The sequence below is a fragment of the Pipistrellus kuhlii genome, unplaced genomic scaffold (genome assembly GCF_014108245.1).
Source record: "Pipistrellus kuhlii isolate mPipKuh1 unplaced genomic scaffold, mPipKuh1.p scaffold_m20_p_13, whole genome shotgun sequence".
NCBI classification, from domain to species: domain Eukaryota; kingdom Metazoa; phylum Chordata; class Mammalia; order Chiroptera; family Vespertilionidae; genus Pipistrellus; species Pipistrellus kuhlii.
Window position 1 is genome coordinate 12,108,350 of NW_023425438.1, and position 13,731 is coordinate 12,122,080.

The 13,731-nt window shown below is 53.3% G+C and overlaps 1 protein-coding gene across 1 annotated transcript in view; it reads right to left on the reverse strand.

Moving 5' to 3' along the window:
* PLB1 (phospholipase B1) overlaps nucleotides 1-13,731 on the reverse strand; it is a 116,059-nt gene that overhangs the window by 71,253 nt on the left and 31,075 nt on the right. Inside the window, exons 10-17 of the mRNA XM_036434892.1 lie at nucleotides 12,214-12,276; nucleotides 11,406-11,485; nucleotides 10,624-10,699; nucleotides 9,784-9,888; nucleotides 8,501-8,557; nucleotides 4,976-5,047; nucleotides 4,089-4,163; nucleotides 1,442-1,505 (exon numbers count right to left, since the gene is read on the reverse strand). Of these exons, the coding sequence (XP_036290785.1) occupies nucleotides 1,442-1,505; nucleotides 4,089-4,163; nucleotides 4,976-5,047; nucleotides 8,501-8,557; nucleotides 9,784-9,888; nucleotides 10,624-10,699; nucleotides 11,406-11,485; nucleotides 12,214-12,276 (592 nt within the window). The remainder of the gene's footprint in view (nucleotides 1-1,441; nucleotides 1,506-4,088; nucleotides 4,164-4,975; nucleotides 5,048-8,500; nucleotides 8,558-9,783; nucleotides 9,889-10,623; nucleotides 10,700-11,405; nucleotides 11,486-12,213; nucleotides 12,277-13,731) is intronic.

The window sequence follows — 13,731 nt, forward strand, 5'->3', positions numbered from 1 at the left end:
AGATTTGGCTTAAATAGAGTGCATAGGGTCGAGACATGTGTGGGAGGTAGGCTAATAGCCAGATATTTATTTGTTCTACTAAACAATCAGCAAAAAGAGGCAACCTAAATAAAGATTTACATCCCTTAATAAGGAACATTATAAACTGATGAACAAAAAGATAGATACAGAGACAGTAAAGAAACAAACAGACTGTCAAATTACAGCGGGGAGGGTAGGGAGATCTGGGGGAGATAAGAGATCAATCGAAGGACTTGTACGCATTCATATAAGCATAACCAATGGAGGAAAAACTATGGGGAGGGAGGGCATGTTTGGGAATGGGGGTGGGGTGGGGTGGGGTTGGGGATTGGTAAGGTATGTACACATATAATATCTTAATTAAAAAAAAAGTTCTCAAAAAAAAAAAAAAAGATTTTCATCCCTGAGATTCCTGCTAGACAGTGCGGCCTCTCCAGACTTAATTGTCTACCCTGCAGGGCACACAACATCTCAACAATAAATGAGCAAGTGAACAAGTCAATGAACCAATGAGTCACCCTCCAGGACCCCATCTCACTGCTACAGAAATGTTCCGGGGCTGGTGTTTGGAGTTGCCTGGGTCACCATATACTCCCCGCCCCCAACTCCCACCTGTGAGTTCCCATAGTCACACACACAGCCATCACTCCCAGACTCACAGGCCTGGAGCAGAAGGCTCGGCCCCTCCCCTTTTGTGGCAAGGTCTCTGCCTAGAACATTCCATGACTTTCATTTTCATATCCAACAACATTTTAGAAATATCAGCAGCAAAAATAACACATTTGTAAGACAGCTTTCCTGTTCTGTGTGGGGTTTGAATGTGTGTCCTGCACGTCGCTCTGACAGGGACTGTGGCCTAGTTACTTCTCTTTCTGCTTCCAGGTACATTTGCTTTTTGGAGAGCAAATCACCTTATCAAGGCTTGATGGCAGGGACAATAACATGAGCTCTGCAGAATATGGCCCAGCACGCGGTTAATGCTTAATAAATGCTTTCTGATCGTATCATATTACATCACATTAGAACATATCATATCTTATCACATCACATCCCATCATATCTTATTTCAGTTAAAGAATAATCAAACACAGGCATGAACTTACAAATATACAGGCATACTTCAGGGATATTGCGAGTATGGGTCCAGGGCACCACAATAAAGGGAGTGTCGCAATAAAGTGAGTCATCATCTCTTTTGCTGGGGGAGGGTATTGCCTTCAATTATGTGACAAATGCAATATCTGTGAGGCGCAATAAAATAAGGCATTCCTGCACATGCAGAGCTATTGCTACTGTCCTTGAAAAACCTCCCGGGTATAGCTCAGGCTGTGTGCAAAGCCCTTGTGACTCTACGGGTGCCCTTACTCTGACGAGTCCAGGCCTCCCACAAGCTCACAGATCACTTGATTCAAGCGTGTACCTGAGGTGGGAATCTTGTTGGAGGGATCCATGGAAGGGCACCTGAATTCCGTTCCATCTCTCACCTGAAACAAGACAGAGAAATAGGAGAAATGGGATATGTTGAAATTGGGTAAGGCGTGGGGTCTCTAAAATTGGAAAATATTAAAAAAAAAAATAGCAACCCAACCATCTTTTAAGATTTCTTCCTCTCATTCAACACACAGATTCAGGTGCCCACAACATCTTCTCTGAATGCTTCCAAACCTGTCCCCTCTTCTCTGGTCCCTTCACCTCAGCTGACATCCAGGCCAGGTTCTTCTTGCCTGGACCACTGCAGTATTCACAGCATCACCACCTCAGGCCCTGGCTTCCTTCCCAGCTTCTTGGGGGCCTCTCTCTCTCAACCTAATACAATCAGGCCACTCCCCTGCCCAAATTCTCAGAGAAATCAGCACTCTTTTAAAAGTCTGTTTTGGGTATTGCTACAGCCCCAAAGCTGAGAACAGTACACAGTAGATTCTCATAAATATTTGCTGAATAGTAAATACATTTCTACTCTGATTAATATCCACACAATGGATTAATATCCATCCTTCTTAGCATGGTCTACGCAGTCCCAGTCATTCAAAACCCTAAGAATTGACCTAATGCTCTGCACTCTCCATGCCTCCATCTCTTTGCCCAAGCTCTTACCTCTACTCTCCCTTTTCCTTTCCTTTCCTCCGTTTCCCCACATTCCCATCCGCCTGGTTTAACCTCAGGCATCCTTCAGGGCTGAGGTCCTGGGGACTCTCTGGGAAGTCTTTCCTTCTCTCCTGCCTCAGTTAGCTGCTCCCTGAAAGCTCCACAGAGTTTGATTCCAGAACATCTTCCCTTGTGCAATAGTCCAGCTTGGCTCCACTAGACCAAGTTCCTTAGGACCAGCGAGTATTTTATTGATGTTTTTGCCTCCCATGCCTGGTATCCACCCATTCCACCCACCCACCCATTTAGTCACTCAACAAATAATGATTAGATACCTACTCTGGGTTCCTGCTCTCAACGACCTTGAGTCCTAGAGGCGTAGAGCAGGTAGGTAATCAATAACTGTAACCTGCAGGAATGTATCTCTCCCTGTCATCAGATGAAAACAATGGCAGCACGGAACGCATAACTCTAGCATGCCGATCCTATCACACATGCTTTATACTTATTATTTGTTATGATTTCAAAACAACTCCAGGAGGTAGGGCTATAACTTTCATCACTTCCCATATCCAAATAAACAAGGCACAGAGAAGTTCATTAGCTCGTCCAGTGACACAGAGCCTGCAAGTGCAAAAGCCTGTACTGGAACCCAGAGCCAGTTCTCTGCCCTCAGATTGTCCTCATTGCTGTGGTGACAGTTAGAAGGTGCAAGACAAGTGGATGTGCAAGAGAGTCTTCCACACTGTGCTTCTCAGGCCCCGGCCATCAGCACTGCCTCCACCACCAGGAGTAACCCTCTCCCTCTTTTATACAGTAAGGAGGCAGTGATGGCACGAGGCCGAATTTGATGAACCCGTTTCAGCTCCCAGTGCCCAAAGAAGGTGGACATCAGCCTGCAAGTGTCTCGGCTGCTCAGAGCAGTGCAGGTGCCCTATCTAATCTGACAGAGAGGATCAGAGTCATGAGATAAGCAATAAGCAGGACATGAGTAAGTGTGAGGTGGCCCTTGAAGTGGGAGCCGATATCAGAGGCCTGTTTGGCTACAGATTTTGCTATATTTCTCAGCTTTTCCTGTTGATTTTCTCTTCTGATGAAGGCCTCGGATGAATTTAAACTGATGAACGAAACAGAGGCATGGGTACAGGGAATAGACCGACAGCTGTCAGAGGGAGGAGATGGGAGACTAGATGAAAGAAGGTGAAGAGATTAAGCAAAAAAACATATATATATATATACATATACATACATACATATATATCTATATATATATCTATATAAATATAGATATATATAGATATATAGAGATATATATAGATATAACTCACACAGACGTAGACAACAGTGTGGGAATAGCCAGGGGGAAAGGAGGTAGGGGCAGGTGGAGGTGGCCAAGGAGGAGGTAATGGGGCTGGAGAGAGACTTTGCTTGGGGTGATAGGCAGACCACACAGTGTGAAGATGATGTTTTGTTAAGTTGTACACTGGATTGCTGAAACCTGTGTGGGTTTGTGAACCAATGTCACTCCAATGAACAAACAAACAAATAAGACTGCAGAAATGTTATTCTCTTAATTGCATTTTCTTAATCCTCAGAGATTGGGCTTCCAGGCTAGTCCTCAGTGTTTGGCTCAAATAAACACTCATAAAAGCTTCCTGTTAAAAACAAAGGGGCTTGTCCTAGATTGGGGAAGGGCCTGAAGAGCCTTGCTTTGCAGCAGGACAGACAGGGGCAGGCAGTGTCGACACCCAACCTCCCTCCCGCCGTCCCAGCCCCGGGGAGCTGTAGGACGCTGGTTGCCAGGCTGCTCTCGAGGCGGAGATGAAGGGGAGACCTCCTTCAAGCACCAAGGAGACAGCCACACCCCTGACCGTCACCACCCAGCCTGCCCTTGGGGTGCCAGGACGTTTCCACAGGCTTGGCCAGCGGTACAGCCCCTGGCTCATTTGCATGAGTGTCAACCACAGAACACCTCTCTGTACCTCCGGCTTCTCACGGGGCTTTGGCGGCCAGGACAGGTAGTTGCTGTTGTTATAGGTGAACAGATATGGCTTTTCCTGCAGAGAAAAGCAATGCGTTGTAACCAGGACTCAGACATCTGCACCCTTTAACCATCAGGCTGTGTCACCCACAATGCCTCTGGCCAGCTTGGAGCATGCACACTATCCCTTCAATGAAAGTCATTCTCTGGCTTTTCCTCTCTGTGCTGCCTATGAGGTCCCTGAAGGAGCCCATTCACGCTTTAAGATTCCCCATTGGCCATTGCTGGCATCTCGGGCTCTCTACCTGTAGGTCATGTTACCAGCAAAGTACGTATGCTTCCATGAGAGAAGAACTTAGTTGAAAGCGTCCTGGCAGCCAGAGCAAAGAGGGAAACAAGGTGAATTGCACTGTTCGTATGGCCTCGCACCAAAAACTTACCACTTCACCCAGAAAGCCAAAACCCGGACTACCATTAAATGACAAAAGGAATTCTACCCATTTCTGGTATTTCCCCATTCATTCATTCATTCATTCAGGAACATTACCCGCATGCCTATTACATATGTAGCACGTGGTGAAGAAACCCATCTTCCCATTGGGGACACGTGGGGCCAGGTGAGATACGGCCTTGCCCCTATGCCCTCCCCCTGGGTGGAAGGGGCCGTAACGCCATGAAAACAGCTCAGTTCTGCCACAACGGCTACGTTTGGTAAACCTCACATGTGCCAGGTATGCAAAGCCGTGACGGGACCCGGAACAGACCCACAATGCGAGAGCGGCCAACACCTCGGCCAAGTGAGACCCCACCTCACAGCAAAGCCCGGTTGGTGGCCCCATCTCTCTGCCGATTCAGCGAGAGGTTTCCTCTCTCCCAGGCCTGGCCTACCTGAGACGGACACTTCATGGGCCAGCTCTCCTTGGCACTGAGCAGCTCGTCTTTCTGTCCTGCGGGCTCCATCTAGGAAAGAGGGCGATCTTTAGAACAGAAGGTGATGCTCGGGTGGCAACAGCATTCCAGGTGCCACCGAGAAAGACTCATCCATCCAGCGTTCCTCCGAGTTGACCCTGGATGCGGTATCATGTCACCTGGGAACACGTGAGAAACGCAAGTGTCCTCCCACCCCCACACTCCAGACCTATGGAGCCGAAACCCTGGGGTGGGGTCCAGCTCTCTGCATTCTAGCATGTCCTTCGGGTGATTCTGACATATACTCAAACTGAGCCCACTGCAAGCGAGGAGTCACTGACTCCTACCCCTCTTCCCCCGCCCTGAGATCACAGGAGAAGCTGAGCACCGGGGAGGCTGGGCCAGGACAAGGACATCAGAATCCTTGATTCAACTTAACGGCTCTCCGCTTCCTATGTCTCTTGATTCGGGAATGGGCCATGGTGGCATCAGCCCTGACACAGGCAGCTACTTAAACAATAACCAAAGTCTAAACGATAACCAACGTCTAACAACCAGACGAAGCATGCACGGTGTCCCGGCAGGTGCAGGCATCAAAGGGGAGAGAGGAGAATGAAGGCTGCTGAAGGACTTGATGTGGGAGCAGTGTTGTACAGTTCCCATTGTTATTTGTCAATGCCCTGGCTGCTAGCCCGCCTCTCACACATGCCTCATTGTACGTCCATAAACACTGAGAGAAAAGCGCAGAGGCTTTAGAGCGCCTGGGTTTCCTCCTGCAGGAGCCGTCTTCTCCCACGGGAGGGCTACTCCCCGCAGGTGCTAGGCTCCAGGAACACCGTAGGCCCTTGACCTGACGGGACACAGGGTCAGGAGGCTACAGGACGGAGCACGCTGCCTGCCTCAGCCACAGCTCTGCCAGCCTCCACGCAGCTTCTGGCCATATCTTGTCCCAGGATCTGTGCCCACTAAGCAAGAAGCAGGAGGAGAACATGAACTCTTCTCGGGGCTGGCTCTTCACCCAAAAGGGCAGAGTCCGATAAGAGGGTGCAATTAACCTTTCGGAAAAGGAGTGGCCTCCCTCTCCTGGGGGAGGAACTGCGGTCCCTTCTTCCAGTTTCATTCTGAGGGGAGGACCACCTACAGGGTCAGCCTGCGCCGAAAACAGGTGTCCAGTGGGCCCGGGGTGGTGGCCAGGTGTCCACCTGGCCTGCTTTCTTCTTTCCAATCTCTCAAACACTTAATCAATAACGGAGTCTGGAAAGGAACATGGGAAGAGCCACATCTTCATAATTCTAGTAGAATGAATACAGCAGAGTCATGGGACTCACTCAAAAAACAGCCAGAAGACGCCTCTAGGGAAACCCCTCCCTCTTCCCTGGCCTGGAGCAGGAGCCCTGAGGACTCTCGGTGGGAAATGCCTGATTTGAAGAGAACGGGGCAACTGCTCACTCAGGAAAGCCCGCGCCTCTCCTCGGGCCCTGTGACATCTGCTGTCACACTGAGCGGGAGACCCTCCTCCCCCCGTGTCCCTCTCACCCTCGTCCTCGCCTCTCTCACAAGGGGTTAAAGGGCGCATGTGTGCCTGTTTAAATGGACAGGATGTCACCTGGGCTCAGTAAAGGCGTTGCCACTACTGCCACCATCACCAGATGACACGCAGTGGCAGGATGAAGGGAGAAGGAGAAAGAAGGAGGAGGGAGGAGGGAGAAGGGGTCCTCCCTCCCTGTCTGCTCTCCCCAGCTTCTCTCTGTCTGGCCTTCTGAGGGCTTCCTTTGTTCCCAGGGCCTCCTTGTCCTGTTTCCTGTGCTGTCAGACCAGCTTCCGCTGTCTCTCGGCATGCGTTTGGCTTTTGTGTTTCTCTAGTCTAGATCCTTTGCTCACAAAGGCCTTGGCCTGGGCACACTGGCCTGTCCTCCTCTGCCACCTCTCACAAGCCCCCCCACCATGGGGCTCTCCTGACCGCTTGCTCTGTCACTGTGGATGCCCAGTCCAGCATCACTGCTGGCTGAGTTCAAGTCTACTCTTGTCCCTCTGAGGCTCCTGACCCTTCCAACTGGGCTGGGTGATGGCCAAGACCGTTTGGTGTGTCTTTGTGTCTGCCTTGGCCCCAGCACAGGGAACACAGTAGGTTCTCTCTTGTTTCCTGGGAGACAGATGGCGTGGGAGGGGAAGGAGGTAGTTTGGGCTGAGCTGGAATAGTCGGCCCTTCTGTCCAGAGAGAGGGCGGCGGGAGGGCAGCCCTGCCAGAGGGGGCAGGTTTGCTTCCTCTGCCTCCTCAGGAGATGGGCAGCAGGTGGTCCCCTCGGAGATATTCCACCCAAGGGCCAGGCCCACTGACAAAGAAAGCAGATGCCTTCTGTAAGGAGAGGGTGACTCCATGGACAAGGGCTGCAGGGGCCGGTCCCGCCCCCGCCCGCTCGCTCGCTGCTGGTGATACTCAGCAGAGTACTTAGTAGAAAAGATGGAGAAAACATTTTCTAATCCAAGGTAGAAGAAAAACAAGTTCCTGTCACTGGAATTCTAAAAATAGGGTAGCTTGGATAGGGAAAAAATAGGGAGAAAAATAAACGGCAAAATCAGGTGCCTGTCTGGTACCAAGGCTCGAAGTTTTGACATTTCATCCCACCCACCAGGCAGCCCTGGGGGGCTTAGGAGAGGGGAAACCAGGCACAGTTACGTGAGGAGCGCCAACACACATCCAATACGCGCTGTGAGCCAGGAGTGAGCTGCACACACGCCAGGTCCGGCCAGTGTTAGAATCTGGGGTTTTTTGTTTGTTTGTTTGTTTTTAATATACTTTGTTGATTTTTTACAGAGAGGAAGAGAGAGGGAATAGAGAGTTAGAAACACTGATGAGAGAGAATCATCAATCAGCTGCCTCCTCCACAACCCCTACTGGGGATGTGCCCGCAACCAAGGTACATGCCCTTGACCGGAATCGAACCTGGGACCTTTCAGTCCGCAGATCGATGCTCTATCCACTCAGCCAAACAGATTTCGGCAGGATCTGGGTTTTGCAGAAAGGAAGGGGAGATGCTCAATTCACACAACCTGTGAGAGATGGCATTAGGATTCGACCCAGGCCTCCATCGCTCGAAAGTCCATGCTCAGCCCAGGTGCCACCCTGGGCCATGAAATCACGTGCTGGTGCTGAAATGTCACGTGATGGAAAGCTGGCCTGGATCTCTGCGTGAGATGGCCCCTAGGCCCCACTGCAAGTGCATCTCCTCACATACTCCCAGGACATCCTGGCCTCTGCACGCTGCCAGGGCTGTGCCCCCACTCTTGGAAGAGGCAGTGAAACTCCCAGGTGGGCAGAGCTAGCCATGCCCACATGTGGGAAGGATCCCTGGTGGCCTGGCATCATTGCTCTGGGACCCGCCAGCGTCCCGCAGTCCCTCCATCAAAGCAGTGGACAGGGTGGGTGTGGTGGTGGAGGCCCTGCCCCTCCTTAGGCCAATCCCCGGGCTGGCCCCGCAGCCCCCGGAACCCCTCCCAACTCACCATGATGTTCCAGAGATTCAAGGCGAGGGTGCTGGGATCCTGGTGTGGCCACTTCCCCTGAAAGAGAACCACATGAGAGCGCCTGGGCCCCAAGGACGGGAGGGCTTGCCACGCCCTGGAGCTGTCCCTGGCAGAGACGAGGTGGCCCTGCTCTGTCCAGACTCCTCCTCTCAACCTCTCCACAGCAGCAATGGCAGCCACATGGGACTGCTGTCGGGGGTCAGGCATGGAGGTGAGGCCTGCAGGAGCGGGCCAATCCCTCACCATCACGGCTTCTCCACACCTGAGCCAAACAGCAGGAGCAGTGTGACAGGAAGCAATTCCTGTGTGGTCTGAGTGGCAGGGGGGATGGGAACTAATATACCTCTTCCTTCTTTAAAAAAAAAAAAATTCTTTTTTTATTGATTTCAGAGAGAAAGGGACAAGGAAAGATAGAAACATCAAGGATGAGAGAGAATCACTGATCGGCTGCCTCCTGCATGCCCCACACTGGGGATGGAGCCCACCATGCCAGCCAGGCCCTCCTCCTTTTTTTAAATCATCATTTAGACGTTGTTTAAGCCCGGCCAGTGTTGCTCAGTGGTTGAGCATTGACCTATAAGCCAGGAGGTCACGGTTTGATTACTGGCCATGGCACATGCCTGGGTTGCATGTCTGTGTTTAAGTCCTGGAAGGGGCACAACTCCAACAGGCAGGAGCCAGAAGCCTGGAGGGGGGACTGTCCCGGGCACACAGTACGTCAGAGAGACCCTATTGACCACGTGAGGACCCACCCCATGCTCATGGTCTAGGCACCCCACTGGGAGAAGGGGTACTTGCCCAGTGACCTGGGGGGAGTAGAGTCAACTCAAGCCACCCTTCCTTCCAGGGGTGGAGGCAGAGAGCCTGCGGCAGGGGGAGGGTGCCCTGAGCCCCTCACACCTGTTCACTCACGCCACCACCTGAGAGGGCGGGGACAGCAACAGTGGCCCCGACTTCACAAGCTGGGAGCCGGGCAGAGTTCCGACAGCTTGCCCAGGTCACACAGCTGGCCCGTGTCAGAGCCGGGAGCCTTCCACTCAAGCCCAAGCTCTGTGCCCCTGGCCACTCTGCCTCCAGGAGCCTCCCTCGGGGGCTCTCCAACCCCATGGGGAAGTTGCGCAGCAAGTATAAGGGAATATTGCAGCCTTTCCCCCTGAGAGCGCCTGTCCTGGGTTCAGTGGGTCCCACCTGGGCGGGAGAGGGAGAGGGAGAAGGAGAAGGAGGGGGTGCAGGCCCGGTTGCTCACAGTCCCCCTCACTCACCGAGCGTGGGGACAGGGCCTCCTCGTAGAAGAAGGGCTGGAACACCACCGAGAAGGACTCCTGATCGTTGTACCTGCTGGAGGCCAGGAGGCGGTCCCAGCTGTCCTGGAAGGGAGAGCAGAGCGTGGGCACGAGGAGCACAGCGAGGCCCCGCCTCGCCCCCCCAGGAGCTCCCAGCAGCCCTCAGCCATGAGCAGCGCATGCCACACGCTTTCTGAATTCATCCCACAGACAGCAGCCGGGCACGCAGCCAGGGTGCCATGCTCTGCGAAGGGCTAGTTCGGTAGAGAGACGTGCCGTTAACTGTACAGAACGTGTCGCCTCTGGAGAGAAGGGCCACAGGGCTTCACACATAACTTTCTGCTCGAACCAAAGTCCTCGTGTGAACATGTCAACAGGAAGTGTGTTTGAGCTGTTTGCTGGCAGGCTTGGTAGCCTCCACAGAGCCATCCTCATCCTCTGGGGGTCTCATCTCTAAAACCAGCGGCCCACCTTCAGGGCCTCTGAGTCGCCTGGGGCTGTGGGCTGGGGTACGGGCCCCCAGCCTGGGTACACCCGGGTCAGCAGCCACAGTGCAGTGGTAGGCACACTAGGTGATAATGACCCCAATCCTTTCTGGATGACTCTGCCCAGTCCTTCACTAGCGAGGGAACCACCGCTGCCAGTATTGTCCTCACTTTACATGAGGAAAAATCTAGTCACACTCGGAGTGAACCGAGAGCAGCTCTCTGTTCCTGACTCTGTGGGAGAAGGGGGGGACTTACACCCTAACCGTTCCTGCCACCCTGTTCTCCTCCATGACCTGCCCCTGAGAGCCGCCAGCCTCTCTGAGGGGCTCACCTGGTAGGACCACTGTGCCACCACCCGGGACATCTTCGAGGTGTCTTCCGAGCAACTGCAGGGCTCTGCTGCGAGGCTGCAGGGAGAATAAGCCAGAATGAAGCTCGGATCAGGGGCTTGGCTGCTGTGGGGGAGTGAGGGGGCTGGGGCCTGGCCGCTCGGGGAGTGGGAAGGAGAAGCTGTGGTCTCAGGGGTGCGCTGTGACCTGGCTCCCGCAGTTCCCCCATCAGGTGGGGAAGGGAGGAAGGGAGGTGGAGACATGCCCCCTCACTCCATCTCCGGATGCACCGCCCTCCCTGCCTCCTCACCACACACCCACCTCCACATCTCCCTCCCGACTCCCTGTTCTTTCTCTTCACCTCCCCTTTCTGCTCAGACTGTACTCTCCTCTCCATTGCCCCCACCCCCAGCTGTCCCTACCCTGACTCTCGCCACGTGAACTTCTTTTCTGAGTACAAAGCCAGAAATCTCAGGATCTGGGGTCAAGGAGTTTACATTCTATGACAAATCTCAGACCTACATGCCAATCACATTCTGTGAAGACAAAGTACATTTAGGCTAAGCTTTCTTCCTTTCCAGTTTCTACAAGTATCACTTCTTGGCTTATGGATATTTTCCCAAACCTGCTATGTAAACTCTCAGGTCATTCTAGTGGGGGCAGGCCATCTGACTAAATCCCCAAGGGAGATTTAGTGTGTAGTGACATAGTGACATGCCCCGCCCAGCTCCTGGCACCTGGCAGCTCCTCCACAGATGCTGGTCCCATTCCGCTCCCTCTTTACCTGAGCTGGGTCCCGTGGTGCCGCGGAGAGCCACCCGCAGTCTCAGAGAGGTCCACCAGGTTCACAAATGCTCTGGGGACCTAAGAGAAAATGGGGGTTGGGGGGGGGGGAGAAGATGCGGTCATCATCGCTGCCCAGGGTCTTCCCTGGAGCCCTAGGTGTGAGACCATTGGGGGTCTGGCTAGCGTGGTGGGCCTCTATGGGAGAAGTTTGGTTGGGGTTGGTCCAAAGCTGCCAGCCCTGCTGGTGATGCAGAAACGTGGCATTCACCACCCTCATGGCGGGTAGGGCACCATCCCACCAGGTGTCAGCGAGGAAGCAGGACAGGACCACACTGGTGACAGGACTCCGGACCCTCGGCCACAGGGACGCTGCCTCCCAGGAGTCAGACCCGCAGAGCTTGCCCATCACGGTCCCTCCACAGAGGGAAGCCCTGGAGGGGTTTCAGGGACCCTCCCGCCTCACTGCCCCCGCACTGTTCAGGGGAGAGGGGGGGTCAATGAGCTTCAGGGAGGGGCTGTGCGTTCTCCTCTTCCTGCCCAGGAGTCTGCCGGAGATATCTTTTGCAAGAGTTGAGGGCGCTAAAACCAACCCAGGTTTTATTCCAAGTCTCCTCCAGACCCTTCCCCTCGTCTTGCTCTCCCTCCTGGGAGGTCTGCCACTAGCTTTCTCTCAACCCATGGAGGCAGTTCGAGTAACCAGGACCTTCCCTGCCAGCCCCCAGCCCTCCGAAGGGCAGCACCATCTATCCTGCAGAAGGCAGACACTAGGCAGCATGGAGGGGGAGAGGGGGCACCCAGAGCCTCACCTCCTGCAGCAGGTAGTCCAGCATCCTGGTCAGCTTGGCCATGCTGCCTGTCACGTGCTTGTGCTGGGAGAGGAGACAGGTGCTGAGTGTGGGCGGGGCCAGGGAACATGAGGCCAAGGATGCCTAGACTCAGGCCGCCCTGTCCCTTCTCCTCCCCACCCTTCACTCTCAGTGGAGATGACAGTGACCAGGGCCCTACAAACTAGACGCCCATTTCCCACACACAAACTGTAGAGTTTCCAGAGCTCCAGGGTTTTGTCCATTCTGACTTCCCCTGCCCATCATCCGCTGGGACAAAATCAAAAGCCCCCGAGTGAGAAGTTCCACGTCAGGAAAGGGCAAGCTCAAGGTCAAAGAGACGCTACAGCTAGCATTGCATCATGGGATGGGAGATAGGAAACAGGACTTATTCCCATAGGGCGAACACAATTACCCTTGGGTTTAAGGTCCCAGATGGGCCTCGAAACTTCCAGATGGCATTCTTTCATCAGACCTCTCCCTGCCACATCCACCTGAGTGAGAGTATTTAAAAACACCCTTTTCCCACTAATGCCCTGCAGGTGATAAAAGTAAATACACAAATGAGAGCACTCTGAAAACAGCCCCTGGTTTACCTCTTCAGGGTAAAAAACACCAACAAAAACACAAGACAAACAAACAAAAAAATAAAACACACCAAATAAAAATAAAACTTGACGAGACAAATTGCTAAGCCGCCTGTAGATCAGCTGTCCCCCGAAGGAAGACAAGGCAGGCCCAGGAGCTGTTCTGCCTCTCGGGGGAACGCAGGCAGTGATGCTGGAGACAGCTGCCAATCACCCGCACTGTGACCGCACTAGACTCTCTCCCCACCCAAGTCCCCAGGCAGGCGGGAGGCCGCGGGCGGGAGCTTGGCCTCTGGAAGCCAGTTGAGCCTGCTCTGTGGCCGTAGCCAGAGATAAAGTCTGCTGTCTCCCTTTCCTCAGGTGGCGTGAGTCTTTCTCTGAACATGACCATGAGCACCTCACTTTTCCTTCTGCAGAGCCTGGGGACCTCTGGGTGGAAAGGCCCTCGCTGCCCACACTCAGGGCACTGAGCCTCCACAGGGATCCTGGGGGTCCCTGTGTGCTTCTCCCCGCCAAGGTGCTTGTCCACGGCTGCAGAGCGAGTGGGGCCCACTGGTCCCTCGGGTGCTGGATGCTTGTCCCCTGGGCACCAACTGTCCCTGTTCCTTAATGGAACACAGCAAACTCTTATAGACATGCCCCTCGTCTGTACGGTCACACATAATAAACTCCCCCTTGAACCCAAAGTCAGGAAAAAGCTTGTTTTTCCACATGAAAGGACACATTTTTGTGTGTATCTTGCTTTCACAGTCAGAAGAATGCCTCAGTCAAAAGGTACAAACTCTTTTACGTTTCCTGAAGCCCCCTGCCACCGTGCCCTCCCAATGCCGACTGAACCCTGTTTCTAAAGGCATTTGCAACAAATGAATGATAGATTTCTTGCAGTGTCATTGGCTTTGAGTTTTTTCTTCTT